We start from the raw sequence: 25341 nt of genomic DNA, 5'->3' as shown, positions 1-25341 counted from the left end.
TCAGACTTTGTGTCCAACGAGCGGTTTCTGAGAGAAACTCAGATGAGATTTGTTACCTGCATAGTCCGTGAGCATCAACTGTGGCTGTATGGACGTGTGGCTCATTTTCCTGATGCTAAGGCTGCTCACCAGATTCTCTCAGCAAGGGAGCCTCGTGAGGGAAAGCCAACAATGTGCCTCGTGGTTGCAGCAGGTTGATCGACATCTCAAGGAGATGGGGATGGGCCAGGTATCTGCTTGGGGGATGACCAGATGGAGGCCCCTGGAGTACCCACAGAAAGAGGACACAGCGACACACTGCTTCGGCACATGCTCCCATACCTGACGTCACCTGTTCAAGTGTACAATTAAATGGAAATATGATCATGGTTTTAAAGGTCATGTTAAAAATGAATTCCAGAAATTTACACCACCTAATTTAACACATTAGTGGCCTGCAGAAGAATTCACTCCCTCCAAAGTTTTCACATTTTGATGCCACCTGAGTATTTCATGATGCTTTCAAATCAAACTTAATTGTCAGGATAGAAGTTTATTTCATGATGCTTTCAAATCAAACTTAATTGCTAAGCTTGTCAGGATAGAAGGGAAATGGACAGTTCAAAGTACAGGAGAATCCTTGATGAAAACCTGCTTGAGTCAGCCATGAATATGAAACAGGGTAGAATCACATTTCAGCAGAACAATGATCTGAATCACAAAGCGAAAGGCACACTTGAGTGGTTGAATAAGAAGAAAATAAATGTTCTTGAGTGGCCTTGTTAAAGTCCTGACATGAACGCAATTGAACATTTATGGCGAGACTTGAAGATTGCAGTCCATCGACGATCCCCATCAAACTTGGAAGAACTAGAGCAATTTTCACATGAAAAATGGGCAAAGATTTCACCATCTCACTGTGCAAAGCTGGGAGAGACCTCCACAAAAAGACTCATGGCAGTTAATTCTGAAAAAGGTGCTTCCTCCAAGTACTGATCTAAGGGGTTGACTACCATTTCAACCAGTGAATTTTGATTCGTACATGTTGTTTCCAGGTATTCCTGACATGTAACCTCCTTCAACTATAACACTGTTTCGTGTTTGATCCCTTCAGCTATGAATAAAAAAGTTCATTTGGAAAAATTGTTTCTACATAATGTGTAATTCTAAATGTGCCATTATTGGGAAGGGGTGAATACTTTTGCAGGCCACTGTGCATTGGTTCTTCGTGCATATTTTATGTGTATTTTATGATGTACTTAAAAACAGTAAGTTCAGTGTTTGGAATGATTTTCAATCTTGTTTGACTGCCCAGACAGGCAGTAAAAAATAAATATTATAATATAGAATAATAAAAATATTATCGTAATAGTAATAAAATATTATTACTATTATTATTACCAGTAATAAAAAAATATTATCTGACTCCTCTCTGCACATGTGCGATCGGAGCAAATTCAGAGCCGAAGTACTGCTCAACTACAAATTTGTTTTCCGATTCATGTTAAAAATGTAACATTCAATTGAAATCACAATGTTCCTCAATCATAAACCAATGTTTGTCGATGGACACACAGATAGACACAAGTGAACCAACTGCGTCACCCCGCTTTTCACTTCACGTGCACAGGGTAAAAATAATGTAATAAAGCAAAAATCACAAAGTTACAAACGAGATTTTATTCTGTATTTGAAGTATATTCTGGAACATTAAACACGGAGTGAGGAAATCGACATTTTAGCTTTAAGTTGCTCGATTTACAAAATCTCTTTTTAAACCATCATTGCCAAGTTATTTGAGGTTTCAACTTGGTCCAGTCACATGACATCAGCATTTCTGTATAAAATTATCCTTTTCATGTTCGATAGTGTTTTCTTTGTTTTCAAGCTACGTTATGATATACCCTGAGATTTCCAAGGAAAATGTGTGACACCATTTAATGAACTGAGATTATACATCTCAAATGAAGTTTTGAGGAAATAAACTTTCATCGAAAGAAAGAATAAAGAAGGCAAAACAAGTGCTGATTTTATCATACTAAAAGCGAGTGATTATGCTTATTTGATATTTGCTTTAAACCAGATGTTTATTCTATGCTCATTGTCTTTTCGCCACTTAATGTTCGTGTTGGTTTGCTCAAGGGCACGCTCCATGGCTGCTGTCGCAGAACCAAAGTCTTGAATGCTTTCTTTAAAGTCTTGCAGCTGTAAAGAAGATTTACGAAATGCATGTTTACAACACAGTACACTGTTACAATGAAACAGCCAATATATGAACACACTTGATGGACAGATTTATAATCTGGAACTAATAGCTCAGTAATCATTTCAAGTCCCTGTTCTGGGATTAACGTGGCATCTCTTGGAATGTCTTTAATACATCCTTCTATACCCTCTATCAGTTTGGAAAGTAATCATAAAAATGTCATTTCAATCAACAAATACAGCTCTGAATCATGCAAGAGTTAACTGCATTCCACTGTTGCAGTTTGGGATCCTTTAACTCTTCAATTATCTGAATACGGTACTGTATAAAACACACACACACACACACAAACACACACACATTGCTTCCTGATTCCCTACACTAATCTCAGACTGTTGACAGTGATCGGTCCTCCCACTCCCTCCCACCCCCACACCCATGATTATCTAAATATTTTTTGCATGTCCACAACAACACATCATTGTCTGCTTGTATCAGCATACAAATGCTTTTCTTTGACTGCAGTTTTCTTGGTGGTTGTAAGTTGCCCAACATCAAAACATAGCCCTACCAGGCAGGGCCCAAATTCTCTGTCTTCTATTTATTAGGATCTCAAGGCCCAAAATTGTGACGTTTTGTACTTCTTTTTTATTTTTTATTTGCACTGGAGAATGTTTTGTCTCGTGTCTTTGCTCCAATGGCTTTCAGGATAAGGGATTTCCACCAAGTCTTAACTCAGGGGGGTGGACACACAGCCTACAGTTTTCATCGAAACTTCCTGAAACTTAACATATACATATGTAAAAATACCCTGTGCAGACAGTAACCATCTCCGATTTTGGAAATTCCTCCTAGAAAAAAAGTTATGACATCAAAATATCTCCGCTAATGGAAATCGCCTAAAAAAATTATCTCTGAAACTCGGCAAGCTTTTTGAATTCTGTTTGCGGGAATCAAACAGGGCATTAGCAGAGATGAATTACCGCACATATGATACATCACTTTGACGTCATGTCAATTTTTATGACGTCATTCCTATTTTTTGACATTTTTTGTTTCACAACCCAGAGTTTTCATCGGATCTTCGTGAAACTTGCCATGTATATGCAGAAAGCCCACGCGCAGGCAGTAACCATCTCCGATTTTGGAAATTCTTCCGAGAAAGAAAGTTGATGTCATAATATCGCCGCTAATGGAAATCGCCAATACCATTATCTCCAAAACTAGGCAAGCTGTTTGAATTTTGTTTGCGGGAATCAAGCCGAGCATTAGCACAGATAATTTATCGCAAACCATGACGTCATATTCGTTTTTATGACGTCATAATTAAGAGGACGAGGATCTTAGCTCATTTGAGCTTGTTTTGAAAGAGGATGCCATCTCACACCTTCCTGTCCAAGCAGGGAATATCTACTCTGGGTCAAGGTGGCTAACAATCCTTTTAGCATTCTTCAATGTGGCAATTAGTAGGGGAGCCAAGGCCCTAAAAATCCTGATGGAGATGGGGATGGAAGCTACACTTTGTCTAAATGTATTTCTCAGTGGATATATCCATTCCTCATAGATTCTATGTTGTGTGCTCGGAAAAAGCTCTTGTGAACTCAAATTATGGCCCAAACTTTGAACTTTTACATGCAACAATTTTTGCCAAAAAATTAGGGGTATGGGAAATACATTTGGGATTTACATGGGATCACCTTTCAAGAAAACATGCATGTTAGACATCAATAGAAAGGTGATGGCACAAGCTACAATTTGGTATTAAAATTAGTTTGATTACATTATTGATGATGTCACTCAAGGTCAAAAGGGCACCGATTTGGAAGGGAAGTGAAATCATTGTATCATCAATATATTGTCCCATTTCAGACAAACCAATAAACTTAGAATATCAAAAATACTATTTATATAAGAAGACATATAAACAAAGTTTTTAAAATCAAGAAAGTTCACAAAACTTACAAAGTTGTTATGTAAACCTCTTTCAACCGAAAGGGAAAATTTGGAAAAAAAATGACCAAAATTGGGAAATTCCGCAAAACACAGATATCCTTCATTTCTTCTCATTTTATGGTGTAACGGCATAGATTCTAACTTTATCCAGATTCATGATGTATTCAATACCAATTTCAAATCAGATATTAACACTGAGCTATAATTTGGTAATACAATTATTTTTATTACATCATCGATGACATCACCAGAGCTAAAAAGGTCAACAATCTTAAAGGGAAGTGAATATCTAGGTACCTCTTCAAAAAGATAACTGAAATATTATGATAGAAAGTAAACTCATGAGCAAAGTTTTTGATAGCAAGATATTCATCAAAGGTAATAGAGTCATAAGGTTAACCCCTTCCATGCATTAGGACCATACTCTGTACAGAGCGTTGGTGCTGTCGAAGCAGTCTCCTGGACTATTGGGCACAATCCTGGATGGATCACCACTCCGACACAGGCTACTCGAATGCCTCAATCATCCCAGCACACTGGGACTCACTTTCCCGATCTTGGAAGGATGACAGGCTGAGCCCACCTGGTATTAATTCAACGACCGAACAGGATTTGAACTCAGGACCCGAGGATCCCAAGCCCACCACCCTAACCATTAAGCCAACACCAGGCATATGTTAACCCCAAAGAGGCATTTTTACACGGTCATCAGAAGGTGGCAATTCACGCATGCCTGACCTGCACTTGTAATTCAGGGCAATGGATTGCAAGGAAGTCTATACTATATCACTTCTTCTTCTTCTTCTTCTTCTTCTTCTTCTTCTTCTTCTTCTTCTTCTTCTTCTTCTTCTTCTTCTTTCGGCTGCTCCCGTTAGGGGTCGCCACAGCGGATCATCCGTATGATCGGCATAGTGATTTGGCACATGTTTTACGCCGGATGCCCTTCCTGACGCAACCCTGGTCGCCTCTTACGACACAGGGATATGGTACACCTATTTTAGCTGGGGTATACACCGACCCAGTACACTGGTACTCACTTCGCCGACCTCGGAAGGATGACAGGCTGAGTCAACCCCCTGGTGTAATAATTCAGTGGCCCAACGGGGCTTGAACTCAGGACCTTTTGGACCCCAAGCCGCTGCCCTAACCACTGCGCCAACACCAGGCTTAACTATACTATCTCACTTATCTATTTTTAATCAAACCAAAAGCTATTTCCAGCTTCATGGAATTCAGTATTCAACATCTGATGATAGATCACACTTTGGGAGATCACCACAACATAAGCAGGAAATGGTACATTTAACCATTGCCACTCCGCAAAGGCAATGCCTTTTGCATCCACCCTTTTGGCATTTGCAGGAAGTGTTGACCAATTTGGGTTCTGGGGGCTTTGTCATTCTGTTTGCAATTAGGTGGCCATTTTCCGGCAGTATAATTGACATATTGGTTATATCGATATAATTTTTTTCATATCGATAAACCGGTATTGGAATTCTGAATATACCGGTATACTGAAAAAAATCGATAGGAAAAAAAAAACCCTGGTATATCACCAACAAATCAAAGAAAGGTGTTTACAAACTTTAAATACGGTACATGATTAAAAAAGCTTTGATGCACTCGGCATCCTGGCTAAACATGGAACAGGAACAGTGAAACGTATGACGTCAAAACATACCAGGAAGTAAGTACAGTATGTTTTAATTTTTAAACCTCAACATCCGAGCTCATCAACTCCGTACAAGCAATCACGTTTTTCTTTGCCCTCGTGGTCGGTTTTAAAGCAATTGCCAATTGTTTATTTTTATGAATTGTGTGTGCTTTAGAAACCCTGTGCAGAGTCAATGATCCACGATAGCGATACCGGTACGAACTATGAACCAGTCCCCATTCCCAGAATAAGATACGTTCCCAGATTCAACACTTCTTTAACTACAGCTACCCATATATTGCTGGTCCCTCGTCCTTTAACTTCCAAAAAATAACTTACAAACTCCTCACGATCCTGCTCCTTTTGCCTTTCAGGTCAGGTCAGGTATGGGAGCATGTGCCAGAACAGCGCGTCGCTGCGTCCACTTTCCGCCGGTACTCCAGGGGCCTCCGTCTGGCCATCCCCCAGGCAGATGCCAGGCCCATCCCCATCTCCTTGAGATGATGGTCAACCTGCTGCAACCATGAGGCACGTGGTCGGCCCACTGGCCTCCTCCACTCATGAGACTCCCTCGCTGAGAGAATCTGGTGAGCAGGATCAGCGTCAGGAAAGCGAGCCACATGTCCATACAGCCGCAGCTGACGCTCACGGACTATGCAGGTAACAAATCTCATCCGAGTCTCTCTCAGCAACCGCTCGTTGGACACAAAATCCGACCAGCAATAGCCAAGGATTCTCCGAAGAGACCTGGTACCAAAGGAATTAAGTCTCCGTCTCAGATCCTTGGTCAAAGTCCAAGTCTCGCACCCATAGAGCAAGACTGGAAGTACCAAGGACCTGAAGACTCGGACTTTCGTCCTCCCGCACAGGTACCGGCAGCGCCACACCCCATGATCCAGTGAATCCATGACTCCCCAGGCCCGACCCAGACGTCTATTGACCTCCGGCTCACAACCTGCGGAGACATGAATATCACTGCCAAGGTAAGTGAATCTATCCACGACCTCAACATCCTCACCACAAACAGACACAGACAGGACAGCAGCATCCAAGATGTCACCGAAAGCCTGGATCTTTGTTTTGACCCAAGAAATCCGTAATCCCAACGGCTCCGACTCCTCATTCAGCACCTCGAGGGCCCCCAAGAGGATGTCTAAAGTCTCCGCAAAGATGACTGCATCATCTGCAAAATCAAGGTCCGAGATCTTGACATTGCCAAACGATGCACCGCAACTTGATCTCTCCGACATCCTCCCAAAAATCCAGTCCATACAAGTGCTGAAAAGTGTGGGGGCAAGTACACATCCCTGACGAACTCCAGTAACAACTGGAAATAAGTCAGAGGCGGTACCACCACACTTCACAGCACTCTCAGTACCAGAGTAGAGTTCAGACATCAGATCGATCAGTTTCGGTGGCACCCCACGAAGAACAAGAATCCTCCAGAGGACATCCCTATTCACTGAATCGAACGCTTTACAGAGATCAACATAGGCTGCAAGCAGCCCCTGCCGAAACTCTCGTCTGCGTTCAGTGAGGACACGAAGAGCAAGGATACGGTCAATCGTTGACCTCTTTGGTGTAAAGCCTGACTGCTCTGGACGCTGGTGCTCAAGCAGATGGTGGCGAACCCTATCAAGAATTATCCGAGCAAAGACCTTGCCCGGCACTGAGAGCAGCGTCACCCCTCGGTAGTTGTTGCAGTCTTGGCGATCACCCTTCCCTTTCCAGAGAGGGACAACAAGGCCCCTCTTCCAGTCAGTTGGGATGATGCCTGTGTTCCAGGCAGAGCACAAAACTGCATGCAACGACGCGAGTGCAGCATTTCCACCAGCCTTGAGAAGTTCAGCATGGATGCCACAGATCCCTGGAGCTTTGCCCCGTTTCAACTGGTTCACCGCAGCCCGTGTTTCCACAAGCGATGGTGGACCACAGTTGATTCGAGGGTCAGCAACAGGGATTGTAACACCCTTGACGTCCAACTCGACAGCTGGGGGATCAGCCTGGTACAACCGCTCAAAGTAACCGGCCCAGCGAGCCTTCACTTCAGACTCCTCTGTCAAGAGCCTACCACTCTCTGCTCGAACTGCAGTGCTCCGAGGGATGGGCTTGGATGAACGTAATGCGCGAATTCCCCTGTAAGCGGGACGAGAATCACCTGTCCACAGGTGATGCTCTACCTCCTCACAGATTCCTCGCACATAGGCCTCCTTGTCCACCCTCAGTGCACGTACAGTTTTACGCCTCAGCTCCCTGAACAGCTCAGCTCTGCCATTCAGCCTGGCCCTGCGACTCTGGTCAATGGTATCCAGTGTCCCTTGAGAGACAAAATTCTTCTTTGCCCTGCGGTGAACTCCAAGGCATCCACCGGCAACATCAAGGACGGTGGTCTTGAAGGTGCTCCACAACTCTTCAGGACCCCCAAAGCACCCAGACCCCCAAGTGTCCACTCAGCCTGTTCGCAAACTCCTCAGCTACTCTCTCATCCCTGAGCTTGGCAACATCCAGCCTAGGCTGGGATGGTACCATTCTCCAGGATTTAAGGTGCAGCTTTAGAGTTGCTACAACAAGCCTGTGGTCAGTATTGAGGAACTGAGCACTCCGGTAGACCCTGCAGTTCAGGATCATCCTCCAACGACCGTCAATGAGGACATGGTCAATCTCCTTTGCCACACCGCCAGCGTTGGAATACCAAGTCCAGCGATGAGCTTGCGGGCGCTGAAACCATGAACCAGCCACCCTAAGTCCATGACTTCTTGCAAAGTCAAGGAACTTAGTGCTATTCTGGTTCATAGTTCCTGACCCATGGGGACCAACACACACCTCATAACCATCCCTATCAGTTCCAGTCGATGCATTGAAATCCCCCAAGACTAGAAGTGTATCTCGTCTGGGGCACTGATCAACCACAGACTCGAGTGTGGCGTAGAATGCATCCTTCACGGTAAGATCACTCGCCTCAGTCGGAGCATAAATAGAGACCAGGGAAATGACACCTGAGAAGATATGTATGGAAGAGTTTGCCTTTCAAACCCCATAATTACCATGGGAAACTTCCACATAAAGGAGAAACGACGTTTCCCCGAAAGATGCGATCTTCAATTATATGACACATCATGTCGGCATACATAAATACAAATAAACATTAAACGTTTTGTTTTTAAAAAGGTTTATTCAATCTTTTCGTGGATGGATTGATGAAGCCACTTGTTGGAAAGCGTTGTTCAAGCTTCAATCAATGGACATACCTCAGTTCAATACCAGAGGTAGGAAGGACAAATCAATTATGTGATCACATTGAGTAAAAAGTGTTTTCAGTTATGAAATGATTAAATCGCTCGATCATAGCAAGAAAGTTGACAGATACGCATGCTCACTCGAAGCTGTCTAGCCTGGGTATGAATCCCGACCCAGTTATAAACTGTCATCCCGGCGTTTCAAAGGCAGGATGATTCATCAATATGTGTACGGTCTCTCGGATGGACATTAAACTTGGCATCTCATCTGTTGGAATCCCTTTCCTCATCTCTCTCCTCTCTCTCCTCTATCTCCCACTCCCAACCCAACCCTCCTCTCTCCCTCTTTCCGACCCCACCACCCGGCAACATATATATATATATATATATATATATATATATATATATATATATATATATATATATATATATATATATATATATATATATATATATATATATATATATATATATATATATATATATATACACACATACATACAGTGGGGAGAACAAGTATTTGATACACTGCCGATTTTGCAGGTTTTCCCACTTACAAAGCACGTAGATGTCTGTAATTTTTATCATAGGTACACTTCAACTGTGAAAGACGGAATCTAAAACAAATATCCTGAAAATCACATTGTATGATTTTTAAATCATTAATTTTCATTTTATTGCATGAAATAAGTATTTGATCACCTACCAACCAGTAAGAATTCCGGCTCTCACAGACCTGTTAGTTTTGTCTTAAAGAAGCCCTCCCATTCTCCACTCATTACCTGCATTCACTGCACCAGTTTGAACTCGTTATCTGCATAAAAGACAGCTGTCCGCACTCAATCAATTAGACTCCAACCTCACCAAAATGGGCAAGACCAGAGAGCTGTCTAAGGACATCAGGGCCAAAATTGTAGACTTGCACAAGGCTGGGATGGGCTACAGGACAATAGGCAAGCAGCTTCGTGAGAAGGCAACAACTGTTGGCGCAATTATTAGAAAATGGAAGAAGTTCAAGATAACAGTCAATCTCCCTCGGTCTGGTGCTCCATGCAAGATCTCACCTCGTGGAGCCTCGATGATCAAAGAGGTGAGGGATCAGCCCAGAACTACATGGCAGGACCTGGTCAATGACCTGAAGAGAGCTGGGATCACAGTATCAATGAAAACCATAATTAACGCACTACGCCGTCGTGGATTAAAATCCTGCAGCGCACGCAAGGTCCCTCTGCTCAAGCCAGCGCATGTCCAGGCCCGTCTGAAGTTTGCCAATGACCATCTGGATGATCCAGAGGAGGAATGGGAGAATGTCATGTGGTCTGATGAGACCAAAATAGAGGTTTTTGGTTTAAACTCCACTCGCCGTGTTTGGAGGAAGAAGAAGGATCAGTACAACCCCAAGAATACCATCCCAACCGTGAAGCATGGTGGTGGAAACATCATTCTTTGGGGATGCTTTTCTGCAAAGGGGACAGGACAACTGCACGGTATTGAGGGAAGAATGGATGGGGCCATGTATCGCGAGATCTTGGCCAACAACCTCCTTCCCTCAACAAGAGCATTGAAGATGGGGCGTGGCTGGGTCTTCCAGCATGACAACGACCCGAAACACACAGCCAGGGCAACTAAGGAGTGGCTCCGTAAGAAGCATCTCAAGGTCCTGGAGTGGCCTAGCCAGTCTCCAGACCTGAACCCAATGGAAAATCTTTGGAGGGACTGAAAGTCTGTGTTGCCCAGCGACAGCCCCAAAACCTGAAGGATCTGGAGAAGATCTGTATGGAAGAGTGGGCCAAAATCCCTGCTGCAGTCTGTGCAAACCTGGTTAAGAACTACAGGAAATGTCTGATCTCTGTAATTGCAAACAAAGGTTTCTGTACCAAATATTAAGTTCTGTTTTTCTGATGTATCAAATACTTATTTCATGCAATAAAATGCAAATTAATTATTTAAAAATCATACAATGTGATTTTCAGGATTTTTGTTTAAGATTCCGTCTTTCACAGTTGAAGTGTACCTATGATAAAAATTACAGACCTCTACGTGCTTTGTAAGTGGGAAAACCTGCAAAATCGGCAGTGTATCAAATACTTGTTCTCCCCACTGTATATATATATATTCATATAAATATATATATATATATTTATATATATATATATATATATATATATATATATATATATATATATATATATATATTTATTTATATATATATATATATATATATATATATATATATATATATATATATATATATATATATATATATATATATATATATATATTTATATATATTCACATATACATATATATATATATATATATATATATATATATATATATATATATGTATATGTGAATATATATATATATATATATATATATATATATATATATATATATATATATATATATATTCACATATACATATACATATATATATATATATATATATATATATATATATATATATATATATATATATTGTCGCGGATTCGCGCCCGCCGGCGTGCTGACGGCCACGTAACTCGAATCGCGGCACGTCGCCCACCGGGCGGACAATCCAGTCGTGACCCTCTCGGACTAACGCCGGGAACCAGTCACGGGTGGACCTTTCGGTCTCACCGCGATCGAGCCAATCGGCCCCCGCGTGGGATAGGGTTGCTCGCCAAATTCGACCTACCTAAGTACCCACACGGAGGGTAGACCGGGCGATCGCACCTCGCCGCAGGTCGACTTCGGACACGGGCCACTTAAGCGACCCGTTCCGTACTATCGGGATAACCGAGCGGTGTTATCGTCGGCCTCGACGGTTCGATTAATTATCGGGCGTATTCAGCCCACTACCAACCCTTTACGTGAAGCAAGATGAGGATTCAATGAAAGAAATGACGAAGCGAAGCGGGAAACAGTTCAACATAAAGCACATTTATTCGCGATGAACGGAAAGCACACATATACAATTCCACCAAAAGCACATAGAAAAGAAGAAGACAAAAAGCAAATGCGACAATGCAGATCTAATACCGACTACGCGAGCACACGGCAACACTTATACAATTTTACTTCACAGACGGCGCCGACAACACACATTCCCAAAGCAAAAGAAAAGAGAACCACCCTCCAGGATGAGGGGGTAGGCGGGCCTGGGGCCGAGACCGTGTCGGGCCTACCCATCTGGTGATGAGACGCGGAGCGGCGGTGGTGCCTCAACTCCGCGGGCCTCGCGGACAGTGTCTGGTAGGGGGTGGGAAGGGGGCCCCTTTGGTCGCATTATCTCAGCACGGGGGGGGGAAACAGGAGGGGGTTGCTGATGCTCGGGGAAAGGAGGATTTTTACTCTGTCTCAGGTCCCGCGACGAGCGTCTCCACCTCGACCAGGTCGCGCTGTCGGCCTCCCTGGTGTGCAGCTCCCGGCACCGACGCGAGCACCCCCTCGTCTGCCTTCGCCGCCGCCGCCTCTCCACAGCTCCGTCCTCTTCGCTCCGACTCCAACTCCGAACTCTTCCTCCTGCGAACTTTTTCCAACGCACACCTCGACCCTTTTCTGACGAACGTAGCCGCTTATATAAGCCCCGTGGCTACGCCTTTGACCCCCTGCCTTCGACCTTTCACCTCGCTCCCCATTGGCCCGAGAAAAAGTGGGCGTGAATGCATTTTGATCCATGAATTTGCATATAGCGACCGCCCTCCAACGCCCTGGAGGCGGGGCCAAATCGCCCCTTGCTCACCGATTGGACGGAACAAAAGTGGGCGTGAGTCGTTTTTGATCCGTTTTTGGAGCGGAAAGTCCGTGGTTTTGTACACGCTGTTCGGCGCGCGCCCTGCACGAGTCCAACACCGGTACCCACAAGCGGCGCAAGAACGGTGGCGATGCGACGGTTGCGAGGTGTGACGGTAAAGGTCGTGGCTGTTGTGGTGAAGCGGCGTTGTGGTGGGTGGTTGATATTGTGACGACTGTTGAGACGTGGTTGGTGGTGGTAATAATGGCGGTTGGTCCAAAATAAAGATAGTAAAAGAAAAACGGCTATCCTGAAGAGTCGCAGCACGCATGAATGACATTTATTCCCTCTAGACAACGGGTTTGGGCCTAACTACACATATACTTACCGAGATATCTCACCTAAGGGACCTGAATGGTGGTTTGCGAATTTGGTCAACCACAACAATATATATATATATATATATATATATATATATATATACATATACATATATATATACATATACATATATATATACATATACATATATATATATATATACATACATATATATATATATATATATATGTATATATATATATATATATATATATATACATATATATATATATATACACACACCATTTTTCTCACATCACTTCTTCATTTGCTTAACGTATCATTTTCCAATTTATTAACCACTACTGTTCATTGCTGTTTCAAACATATGCTCCCTCTATGTTAAGGTTAAATGCAGAACTGACCTCTTTCAATTCAGTATCGGTGCTGAAACGCTGTGTTACTCCAGTGATGAGATCAGAGAAGGAGAATGCGCCAACACCGTAACTAAAAAAAACAACAACAAATGCAAGAGAAATGCTGACAAGCCTCAAGTCATAATTGGGATTATCTCAATTTCACCTTCCTCATGAAAGAACAAACACTTTATTGTCAAGAGGGGAAAATCATACCACACGGTAAAGATGATGAAATTAATTTTTTTTAAATCTCATTCTTCAAGATCAAAAATTTATTTTGAAGCACCCTTATTTGGGAAGCGTCGCTACCTACACTATATCATGCAACAACTGGCTGAGAACGATAGAGCAAAGTGAAGAGGAAGAAGAAAAATTGGATCAATGTTCGTGATTCTTCATAGTCTTTCACGTCTGATAAAGGACACAAAGTTAGGGATTGCGAAGAGCAAAAGTCCCCTGCAAAGCCAAATAGGAAGTTCAATTAGAGTATGTGTGGATCTTTAATACCCTTTAACAGGATAGGAAGCCATAGGATAGGAAACAATAGAATTACAAAACCAGAAAGAAAAAGAGGAGGATGTGAAATACCAGCTTTGGAAGCGTAATGGTGAGAGCGTCTGCTGTGAGTTTGGTGATTTCATCCCTGGCTGTGTCATACCAAAGACTTTAAAAATGCTACGTGATGTTTCCTTGCTTGATGCACAGCTTTTAAAAAGGAAAGAGCATGGACAAACAACACTCACCCCATGCTTTCCTAGCTTCCCCCTCGTCCTGCCTCCTCTCAGCTTCTCCCTTTTCCCGCCACCTCCCAACTTCCCCCTTTCCCCCTCATTCTGCCAGCTCCATTCTTCACCTTTGTCCCACCCTTCCCATATTACACCCCCCATCTTTCTTGTCCCCTCCCATCTCTGCACACTACCCTGACCCCTCCCATCTCTGCCCCCCTATTCCCCACATCCTTTCTTTCCCTGTGGCGTGCACCTTTCCAGCCTCCCCTGCATCCCTCACTCTGAGCCTCCCACCTCTCCTGCATCCTCCCACCTCCTCGTCCCCTCTCCCTCAATGTGTGGACTTCAAACATCTGAGGTCTCTGCTTCAACCTGAAAGATCTCTCAATCCAGGCTGCTGCCAATAAACCAGACATCATCTGTATAACAGAATCATTCCTCCCACAGGATGGCCATGACGTCTCAGTGTCTCTCCCCAGTTATTGCCTTCTCCAATTCGATAGGCTTGAACCAGACTCTGATGGCGAAGTTGCACTTTGTCAATAACTCAATTTCTCACTGCCCTTGTTCTGATCTTGCACCTCCCAACCCCCAGGAGTACCTCTGGCTGTGACTTCCCCTCCTCTCCCACCTCTTGTTCGTATGTGTGTTGTACTGTCCTCTGTCCAGTGATAACTCATTCTCATTCTCTCTCTCTCTCTCATTCTCTCTCATTCTCTCTCTCTCTCTCTCATTCTCTCTCTCTCTCTCTCTCTCTCACTCATTCTCTCTCTCTCTCTCTCTCTCACTCATTCTCTCTCTCTCTCTCATTCTCTCTCTCTCTCTCTCACTCATTCTCTCTCTCTCTCTCTCTCTCACTCATTCTCTCTCTCTCTCTCTCACTCATTCTCTCTCTCTCTCTCTCACTCATTCTCTCTCTCTCTCTCTCTCACTCATTCTCTCTCTCTCTCTCTCTCTCTCTCTCTCTCTCTCTCTCTCTCACTCATTCTCTCTCACTCATTCTCTCTCTCTCTCTCTCTCTCTCTCTCTCTCTCTCTCTCTCTCTCACTCATTCTCTCTCACTCATTCTCTCTCTCTCATTCTCTCTCTCTCTCTCTCTCTCACTCACTCATTCTCTCTCTCTCTCTCTCTCTCTCTCTCTCTCTCTCTCTCTCACTCATTCTCTCTCACTCATTCTCTCTCTCTCATTCTCTCTCTCTCTCTCTCTCTCTCACTCATTCTCTCTCTCTCTCTCTCTCTCTCTCTCTCTCTCTCTCTCTCTCTCTCTCTCTCTCTCTCTCTCTCTCTCTCTCTCTCTCTCTCTCTCTCTCTCTCTCTCTCTCTCTCTCTCTCTCTCTCTCTCTCTCTCTCTCTCTCTCTCTCTCTCTCTCTCTCTCTCTCTCTCTCTCTCTCTCTCTCTCTCTCACACAACATTGCCAAACTTTTGACCACTCTTCCCAACTCTCTCTTCCTCATCTGGTGATTTTAAAGTATCACCAGGCAAATTGGCTGGGTGTTGGTACCTCTCTCACCAGTCATGACACTTCATGAAAGGACTTCTGAGACTCCATGGAACTGACAGAACCTGTGAACTTTCCGACCCAGATTTCTCCCAATGGCAAATCCTCCCTTCTGGAGTTGATGACCAACTTTCCAGAAAATGTCTCCTGCTCTTCCTCTTCTCCAATTGGTTCATCTGATCATATGCTTGTGAAAGTCAATATCTCTCTGGGAGCTGCTCAGAGAGCTGTCTCTATACCAGCAAGTCTGGCAGTTCACTCAAACAGATTGGCAAGGACTGCAAGCAGCCATGTCTCTGCGGACTGACTTCCCATATCTCCTGCCCCTGATGTCAACTCAGCCTGGAAATTCTTCCACAGAAACCTCCTCTCTCTTATGCACATGTTCATCCCATCTAGTCTTCAATTATCCGACCTCTCTTCCCACCCATGATACACTGAATCACATGGTTCGGCATTTGCTTTGAAACAACCCACCTTTTCTTCCTGGAAGCCATCCGACCAAAGGCAATCTCTGTGCATTCCAAAAAGGCTGCAACAAGTGTGTATCAACTCCAAGGAGAGCCAGAAAACAACATCTGTTCAACCTCAAGAAACTGGTCTCCCTCTAAAATCTGGTGGCACTTTGTAAGTCCGACTCTGGTGTATGCTCCTCTTTCATCCCTTCTCTCTCTTCAAATGGCATCACATAACAGCCGACTTTGCTCGTGAGAAGGTCGAATTCCACAATTCTATGTTTGCTTCAAAATCTTGTGTCCCCAACCCCTCACTTTCTTCCCTGTCATACCCAACTGCTCCTGGACTCTGTCTTTTGCACCTGATAAGGTGGAGAAGGTTCTTTCAACCCTCGACTTTGACTCTGCTCATAGAAAGGCATCAGCTCATAGAATGGCATCAGCTCAAGTGTCCGAAAAAAAAAACTTGCTTTGCTGCTCTTGCACATCCTCTCTGCACTTTTCATCCTATCATTTGCCCAAGGTCATCTTCATTTGCTTGGAAATCCACCAACATTACTGCAATGCACCAACATTACATAAAAAGGTGCAAAGACCGATCGCCTTTACTACAGACCTATCTGCTTACCTCCAATCATCAGCAAGATCATGGAATACATCGTCACAGTTGATATTAAATCCTCCTTTTCTCCAACCTCATCTCCAAGCACAAATTTGGTTTCAGACCAGGTCACTCCACTCTGGACATGCTTCTTCTACTCGCTCAAAAATGGATGGAGACCCCCAATGTCAGGCATGAGACCAGTGCCGTCTCTCTGGATATATATCATGCCTTTGATACAGTCCAGCATCATGCCTTACTCTCCAAACTCTGTCTATAGCATCCAAGGCCAACTATACACATGGCTTACTGACTTCCTCTCCTCTCCGTGCCAACATGTGGCTCTCAATGGAATCCTTTCATCTTCTCTCCCTGTCATGGCTGGAGTGCCCCAAGGCAGTGTTATGGGCCCAATCCTATTCTTGATCTTCACAAATGATCTCTCTGACACTGTAAAATCCCCTTTATCTATTTGCTGATGACTGCATCCTCTACCAGGGCATCCCTCAGACAGGTAGGCTACAGCCTCTTCACCCTCTTCAGACCTTGACAAAATCACAAGATGGTCAAACACTTGGAATATGTATTTCAATCCTGACAAATCTAACATTCACCATCTCTCTTCAAAAGGGCCATCTGGTTACCCCCACCCTCTACTCCCATTTACTTTCTAAACAATCCTTTCAAGGGAGTGCAGTTATTCAAACCCCTGGGTCTCACTATCAGCCATGATATTTTTTGGCAAACCACATTTCAAAATTGGTCTCCAAAATCCAGCAGCCGACTGGGCATCATCTATCCATCCATTGGGACCATACTCTGTGCAGAGCATTGGTGCTACCTACGCAGTCTCCTGGGCTATTGGGTATAATCCTGGATTGGTCGCCACTCCCACACAAGATACTAGCAAGCTGGCACTCATGACCACGTGACCACTCATGACCACGTGACCACTCATGACCACGTGACCACTCATGACCACGCATTTGAAACAGTCATGACCACGTCCTTGTAAACGTTCTGTTTGTCTCTTATCAGAATGTGATTGGTCAATTTACTTAAATGTGAGTAGATCACCCAATCCCATTTCTGTTCCCAATACAAGAAGCTGTGTTTGTCACATGAAGCCAGAAAGCAATCACACTGCATTGATTGTCTTTCTCCATGATCATGTAGTAAATTGCTGATTCAACTTGTATTGTGACTGGAGTTACTCGAGTAAGGTTTTGAATATTCCTCCACATACCAAGATCACCTTTCTTGGGCAGCTTGACAATAAGGCCTTTTGTCCAGTCAGCAGGGATAATGTCTTTCGTCCAAACCATTCTGAAGAGGTCAGTGAGCACCCTTGTGGCAGTGCTGATGTCAGCTTTGAGCATTTCAGCGTGGAAGGAATCGATGCCAGGGGCTTTTCCACTCTTCATGGCTTTGATTGCAACTCTGACTTCTTCTTCAGAAGGTGGCTCAATGTTGAGCCTAAGGATATCATCTGCTGGTGGAGGGTCAGCTGGTTCATCTGGCTCTGGGCTGTTCAAGGCATCATGAAAATGTTGAAACTATCTTACTGCTTGTTGATGCTCTGTTAATATAACATTCCCTCCTTTATCTTTCACAGGGGAAGAGTGATTTGTATTTTACCATACAGTTGTTTGGTGATCTTATACACTGTGCTCATCTCTCCCATTACTGCAGCCTGCTCAGCTTCACCAGCCTACTCCTCTAAAAATGACCTCTTGTCTTTGCATGCACTCTTCTTGACATCTTTACCTTTGGTCTTATAAGCTTGTTGGACCTGTTCCTGGAACCTTGCTGACTTGGTCTTCAACATCTTTTCCTTCAATTACTACTTCTCATCAATTTTCTTCCACATCCCAGGTGTTAATCATTCTTTATATTTCTTCTTTCCAAAACCAATGACTTTCTGTACAGTTTCTTTCTGCACCTCTTTGATGGTGTCCCATTTCTTTATAACATCTCGGTCTTCTTCCTCTTTTTGGGTAGCTAGTGCCCCAAAACGTTTTCTCAGCTCGATGACAAGGTCTCTTCTACAGTCGTGAGACTTGAGTTTGGCAATATCAAGATGTTTTCTTTCTTGTCTCTGTGTTTCAGCCTTTTGAAGCTTCAGCTTGATAATTGCTGCAACCAGATAGTGATCACTGCTAGCATCAGCGCCACAAAAAGTGTGTACATCTTGTAGAGATCTTCACCATTTGTTATTTATGATGATGTGGTCAATCTAGTTGACCGTATGACCATCAGGAGACTTCCAAATAAGTTTAAATACCTCCTTGTGGGGGAAAATCATACCTCCAATAACACAGTTGTAATTCAAACATAAGTCAATGAGAAGTTTGCATTTTCATTTGCCTCACAACATCCATGTATCCCCATAGCTTGCTCACAGTTAGTATTATCTGCCACAACCTTGGCATTCATATCACCTATGATCAAGAGCATGTCATGCTGGGAGACCTGAAGCACTGTTTGCTGTAACAACTCATACCAATTGTCTTTGTCCTCCTCATCCACATTTGTTGGAGCACAGCACTGCATGATGGTAAGTTTACAATACTTTGAGTTGAAACGTGCTCTGATCATTCTCTCACTGATAAAACTATAAGAGCTACACCATAGGTGTGTGTATCCTACAGTCCAGAGTCGAAATAATTTGGCACCCTGAATCGGTCCAATGGCATTCACCAATACCAAGTATGTCCAAGTGGTATCTTTGCATCTCTCTGATAACTTGAGCTGATTTTGGATGTTTCATGCATGGTGTGGACATTCTACACTCCAAAATGGTTCTTAACTTTGGGTCCAAGTAACCTCCACTTCATACTCCTGACTTTCCGAAAAAGACTTTGATCAGAGGTAGTCATACTGCCAGGTCGTTGGCTAGAGCTTCCTGCAGGATCTGTGTAAATAAATGGCATACTCTTTGCAGTTTCTGTAACTAGTAGTGTTTTTTATAGGGTGGGGTAGTTAGCCCATTGCCCAACCACCAACCTGGAGGACCAGTTGCTGCAAGTATATTAGCATAGAGGATGGGTACTCTGCAAGTATATCTACACAAATAAATGTCAGAGTGTGTCAGTGCATCAGTAAGTCAGTCAGTCAGTCAGTCAGTCAGTGTGAGCATCTCCTCCATAACTCCAAAACCATAAAACCGAGCAGTCTGAAACTTTGCATGCATGCTCATGGAACTCAAAGGGAGTGCATGAGTCAAAATTGGGTGCTTGGGTTAATTAAAACATGCCTTTTGAAGATAATTAACAGCCTTATTTAATTATATCAGATCCTTGGCCACCTTGCTCCCCCTTGATGGGGTCTGAATTTGCCATTTATTTTGGCCTGCTGAACAACTCCTCAACTTGAAACAGGCCATGGCAATTTCTTAACGATGGTATTCTTTCCCCCACTTGTTTTAAGTCTGAGTCAAGCTGCGAGTCGCAAAATTTTGTGACTCGTGTGTGACTCGAGTCCGAGTAGCCAACCGAGTCGCCAATTCTGCCGTGTACACCGCGCAGAAACTTGTGGAGGTGGGACCACAGAAATGGCAGTAGGTGCAAGACCAGAAATAAGGCAGTAGAAAGTAGAGACCACCGACCTGTCTGACGTGAAAGCCTCAGCTTATTTGCAGAAGATTCCAATGATCTTTAAAGCATTGGTTTCCATGGCGTCAAGGTGAGCAAGGTGTGAGGCAGGGGCGTCTGCCCAGAGGTGAGAGCAGTACGACATCAACCTGCGGATGAAGGCCTTGTTGGTGGATAAGAGTTCAGGTGTGCCAGGAAAGGACTTTGCATGATGGAGGATGTCCAGTCGGTGACTGACTTTAAGGCCAACTTTTTTATGTTGGCCTCCAAAGCAAATATACGAAAATATACTGAAATGGAAAATATTTAAAACAAATATACTTTGGTACAAGTATTTTAAACGAGCAAATACAATGGTCACTTCGCTGATGGGAATATAAAGAGAGGGGGGAGAGAGAGAGGAGAGTGAAGAGGAAGAGGAGGTTGGGGGGGAGCAGGGAGGGAGAGCAAGGAGGGGTGGGAAAGGAGGGGAGAGAAAGAGATAGAGAGGGGGAGAAGGAGAGGGAGAGGGAGAGAGATGGGAAAGAGAGGGGGAGAGAAGGGAAGAGGGAGCGACGATGTGTGGGGGAGGGCACAGTGGGGAGAGGAAGGATGGTGAGAGGGGGAGAGAGGGGAACAAGGGGGGGCGAGTATGGGTGGGAAGTGAGGGGAGACGAGTGAGAAAGGGTGGGGAGGAGCGAGGAAGAGGGTGGAGGGAAAACGAGGAAGGGGAGGGGCGCGATACCTCACCGCACGTCACGAAACACTCCGGGAGGGAGGGGGTGCAAGGAGTGGTGTGGGAAGAAAGTGCTGCACTTCATTCGGAGACAGAGAGAGGGAGGTGAGGGGGGAGCGGGTTTTGCAAAGATAAGGTTATATGGTATGACCGACGACGACGACCACCACCACCACCACCACCACCACCACCACCACACACACACACACACACACTTTTATTAGTATAGACTATAGTTGAAGACAAAAGATAGTTTTAATAAGTTCTGAGCGAGTGAAACATTGTGAGATGAAACAGCGCAGAATAAGATGCATGCCTCATTGCACAAATATATGGTTTATGATGAAAAAAACATCATGAGCTTAATATGTAGGTGGCAAAATCATACTGTTTGAAGATGAAATCCCATTGCTCCTTGAGAAATGACCAAGCTAGCGATTGACCGACAACATTGTTGGCCACAGAGATGATGGCTTTAGTCGCATCTTGTTTCCTGATGATCGATTCTTCGAGTGTGTAGCTCAGGAGTCTGAAACACAGACATGGTGTTTATAATTTAAACTTTCGTACATTTTGAGAATTTACATTCCTTTACTCTCCAACTTTCCATACATTTCAGAATGGTATTGTTTCCTTGCATTAATATTTATTTATATTCTAATCACAGACATTCGCTTAGAGTCGGGGTTACCAACATTCTTTTCAATGTGAGCTACTTTTGATTCATGAAATATTTCAAGAACTACTAAAACTCCTTCTTCCTCTTTCGGCTTGCTCCCGCTAGGGGTCGCCACAGCGGACCAACTGTCTCCATTTTGCTCTATCCTCCACATCTTCCATTGACACTCCAACCACCCGCATGTCCGCCCTCACCGCATCCATGAACCTCTTCTTTGGCCTTCCTCTTCTCCTCCTGCCTGGCGGCTCCATCTTCAACATCCTTCTCCCGATATACTCCGTTTCCCTCCTGTGCACATGTCCAAACCATCTCAATCTCGCCTCTCTCACTTTGTCTCCAAACCGTCCTACCTGCGCTGTCCCTCTAATACACTCATTTCTTATCCTATCCATCCTCGTCACTCCCAACGAGAATCGCAGCATCTTTAACTCTGCCACCTCCAGCTCTGCTTCCTGTCTTTTTGTTAGCGCCACCGCCTCCAAACCATACAACATAGCTGGTCTCACTACCGTCTTATATACTTTCCCCTTCACTCTTGCAGCTACCCTTCTGTCACAAATCACTCCTGCAACTCTTCTCCACCCACTCCATCCTGCCTGCACTCTCTTTTTCACTTCTCTCCCACACTCTCCGTTACTTTGGACAGTTGATCCCAAGTATTTAAACCAATCCACCTTCCCCCACCTCAACTCCTTGCAACTGCACCATACCACCACCCTCCCTCTCATTTACGCACATATACTCCGTCTTACTCCTACTGACTAACATTCCCCTTCTCTCCAGTGCGTACCTCCACCTCTCAAGGCTCGATTCAGCCTGCTCCCTACTCTCCCTACAGATCATGATGTCATCCTTGAACATCATGGTCCATGGGAACTCTAGTCTGATCTCGTCCGTCAACCTGTCCATCACCATTGCAAACAGGAAAGGGCTCAGAGTCGATCCTTGGTGCAATCCCACTTTAACCTTAAACCGGTCCGTCATTCCTACCGCACACCTCACCGCTGTCACACTGTCCTCATACATATCCTGCACGATCCTCACATACTTCTCCACCACTCCCGACTTCCTCATACAATGCCACAACTCATCTCTTGGCACCCTATCATAAGCTTTCTCTAAATCCACAAACACACAATGTAACTCTTTCTGGCCTTCCCTGTACTTCTCCATCAACATTCTCAAAGCAAACATCGCATCAGTGGTGCTCTTTCCTGGCATAAACCCATATTGCTGCTCACAGATCGTCACCTCTCCTCTCAACCGAGCTTCCACTACTCTTTCCCACAACTTCATGGTGTGGCTTAACAACTTTATCCCTCTGTAATTTCCACAGCTCTGCACATCACCCTTATTCTTGAAAATCGGAATCAGTACACTTAATCTCCACTCCTCCGGCATCCTCTCACTTTCCAAGACTTTATTAAACAATCTGGTTAACAACCCCACTGCCATCTCTCCTAAGCACTTCCATGCCTCCACTGGTATACCATCTGGGCCAACCGCCTTTCCACTTTTCATCTTGTTCATAGCAGTCCTCACTTCATCCTTACTGATCCACCCCACTTCCAGATTCATTATCTCCACCTCTTCCAACCTTCTCTCTCTCTCATTTTCTTCATTCATCAGCTCCTCAAAGTACTCCATCCACCTTCTCAACACACTCTCCTCGCTCGTCAGCACATTCCCATTTGCGTCCTTTATCACCCGAACCTGCAGCACATCCTTCCCAGCTCGGTCCCTCTGTCTTGCCAATCGGTATAAATCCTTTTCCCCTTCTTTTGTATCCAGCTTCTCATACAGCTCGTCATATGCCTTTTCCTTGGCCTTTACCACTTCTCTTTTTGCTTCTCGACGCCACTCCTTGTACTCCTGCCGACTTTCTTCATCTCTCTGACTATCCCACTTCTTTTTAGCCAACCCCTTCTTCCTTATACTTTCCTGTACTTCCTCATTCCACCACCAAGTCTCCTTATCTTCCTTCCTCTGTCCAGATGTCACACCAAGTACCTTCCGCGCTATCTCCCTCACAACTTCTGCTGTCGTTGCCCAATCATCCCACCCATCTATACCACCATCAGCGCCTGTCTCACCTCCTCCCTAAATTTCACGCAACAGTCTTCCTCCTTCAGCTTCCACCATCTGGTCCTTGGTTCAGCCCTCACTCTCTTCCTCAACCTCACCTCGAAAGTCATCCTGCAGACCACCAATCGATGCTGTCGAGCTACACTCTCCCCTGCCACAACCTTACAGTCACTAATCTCTTTCAGGTTGCATCTCCTACTTAAGATGTAATCCACCTGTGTGCACTTTCCTCCACTCTTGTATGTCACCCTGTGTTCCTCCTTCTTCTTGAAATACGTGTTTACCACTGCCATTTCCATTCTTTTTGCAAACTCTACCACCATTTGCCCTTCCACATTTCTCTTGTTGAGACCGTACCTCCCCATCACCTCCTCATCCTCTTTATTCCCTTCCCCAACATGTCCATTGAAATCTGCTCCAATCACCACTCTTTCATCCTTGGATACACTCTCCACCACTTCATCTAACTCACTCCAGAAATCTTCTTTATATTCCATCTCACACCCCATATGTGGGGCATATGCACTGATGACATTCATCATCACCCCTTCAATTTCCAACTTCACACTCATCACTCGGTCAGACACCCTCCTCACCTCCAATACCCTCTTGACATGATCTTCCTTCAGGATTATCCCGACACCATTTCTCCTCCCATCCACACCATGGTAGAACAGTTTGAAACCACCTCCAATGCTCCTCGCCTTACTCCCCATCCACTTGGTCTCTTGTACACACAGTATGTCCACCTTTCTTCTCTCCATCATATCAGCCAACTCTCGCCCTTTGCCAGTCATCGTCCCAACATTCAGAGTTCCAACTCTCACCTCCACACTTCTACCCTTCCCCTCTCCCACTGCCTCCGGACTCGCCTTCCCCGTCTCCTTCTCCTCCTTCGCCCAGCAGTAGCACAATTTCCACTGGTACCCTGCTGACCACCGGTACCGGTGGCGGTCGTTGGTAACCCGGGCCTCGACCGATCCGGTATGGAAATTCGTTTTGTTGTCCGCATAATGATTTGGCATAGGTTTTTACGCCGGATGCCCTTCCTGACGCAACCCTGGTCGCCTCTTACGACACACAGGGATATGGTACACCTATTCTAACCGGGGCATACACCGGGCCCAGTACAACTGGTGCTCATTTCGCCAAACCTCGGAAGGATGGCAGGCTGGGTCAACCCCCTGGTGTTTTCGACTTGGTTTATATATATATTTATATATATATATATATATATATATATATATATATATATATATATATATATATATATATATATATATATATATATATACATTATATAAATACATACACATATATATATATATATATATATATATATATACACATATACATACATATATTAATTCAGTGTCCCAACGGGGCTTGAACTCAGGACCTCTTGGGTCCCAAGCCACTGCCCTTACCACTGCGCCAACACCAGGCTTAATCTCTGCGCCAACTCAAGAACTACTAAAACGTAAAATGTTAATATATGAA

At 44.3% G+C, this 25341-nt stretch overlaps 1 protein-coding gene across 2 annotated transcripts in view; it reads right to left on the bottom strand.

Annotated features, from left to right (window-relative positions):
• Positions 1-1639: 1639 nt before the first annotated feature.
• ANPEP (alanyl aminopeptidase, membrane) overlaps positions 1640-25341 on the bottom strand; it is a 104367-nt gene continuing 80665 nt past the window's right edge. For both annotated transcript variants that reach the window (XM_085845830.1, XM_085845831.1), the window contains exons 18-20: positions 21466-21606; positions 13493-13574; positions 1640-2184 (exon numbers count right to left, since the gene is read on the bottom strand). In XM_085845830.1, coding sequence (XP_085701956.1) covers positions 2038-2184; positions 13493-13574; positions 21466-21606 — 370 coding nt within the window. In that variant the 3' untranslated portion in view covers positions 1640-2037. The remainder of the gene's footprint in view (positions 2185-13492; positions 13575-21465; positions 21607-25341) is intronic.

The sequence above is a fragment of the Eptatretus burgeri genome, chromosome 11 (assembly GCF_056783735.1).
Source record: "Eptatretus burgeri isolate ZD-2024b chromosome 11, Ebu_testis_v1, whole genome shotgun sequence".
NCBI classification, from domain to species: domain Eukaryota; kingdom Metazoa; phylum Chordata; class Myxini; order Myxiniformes; family Myxinidae; genus Eptatretus; species Eptatretus burgeri.
The sequence above is the reverse complement of the archived record's forward strand: the minus strand, read 5'-3'. Positions and strand labels throughout refer to the sequence as shown.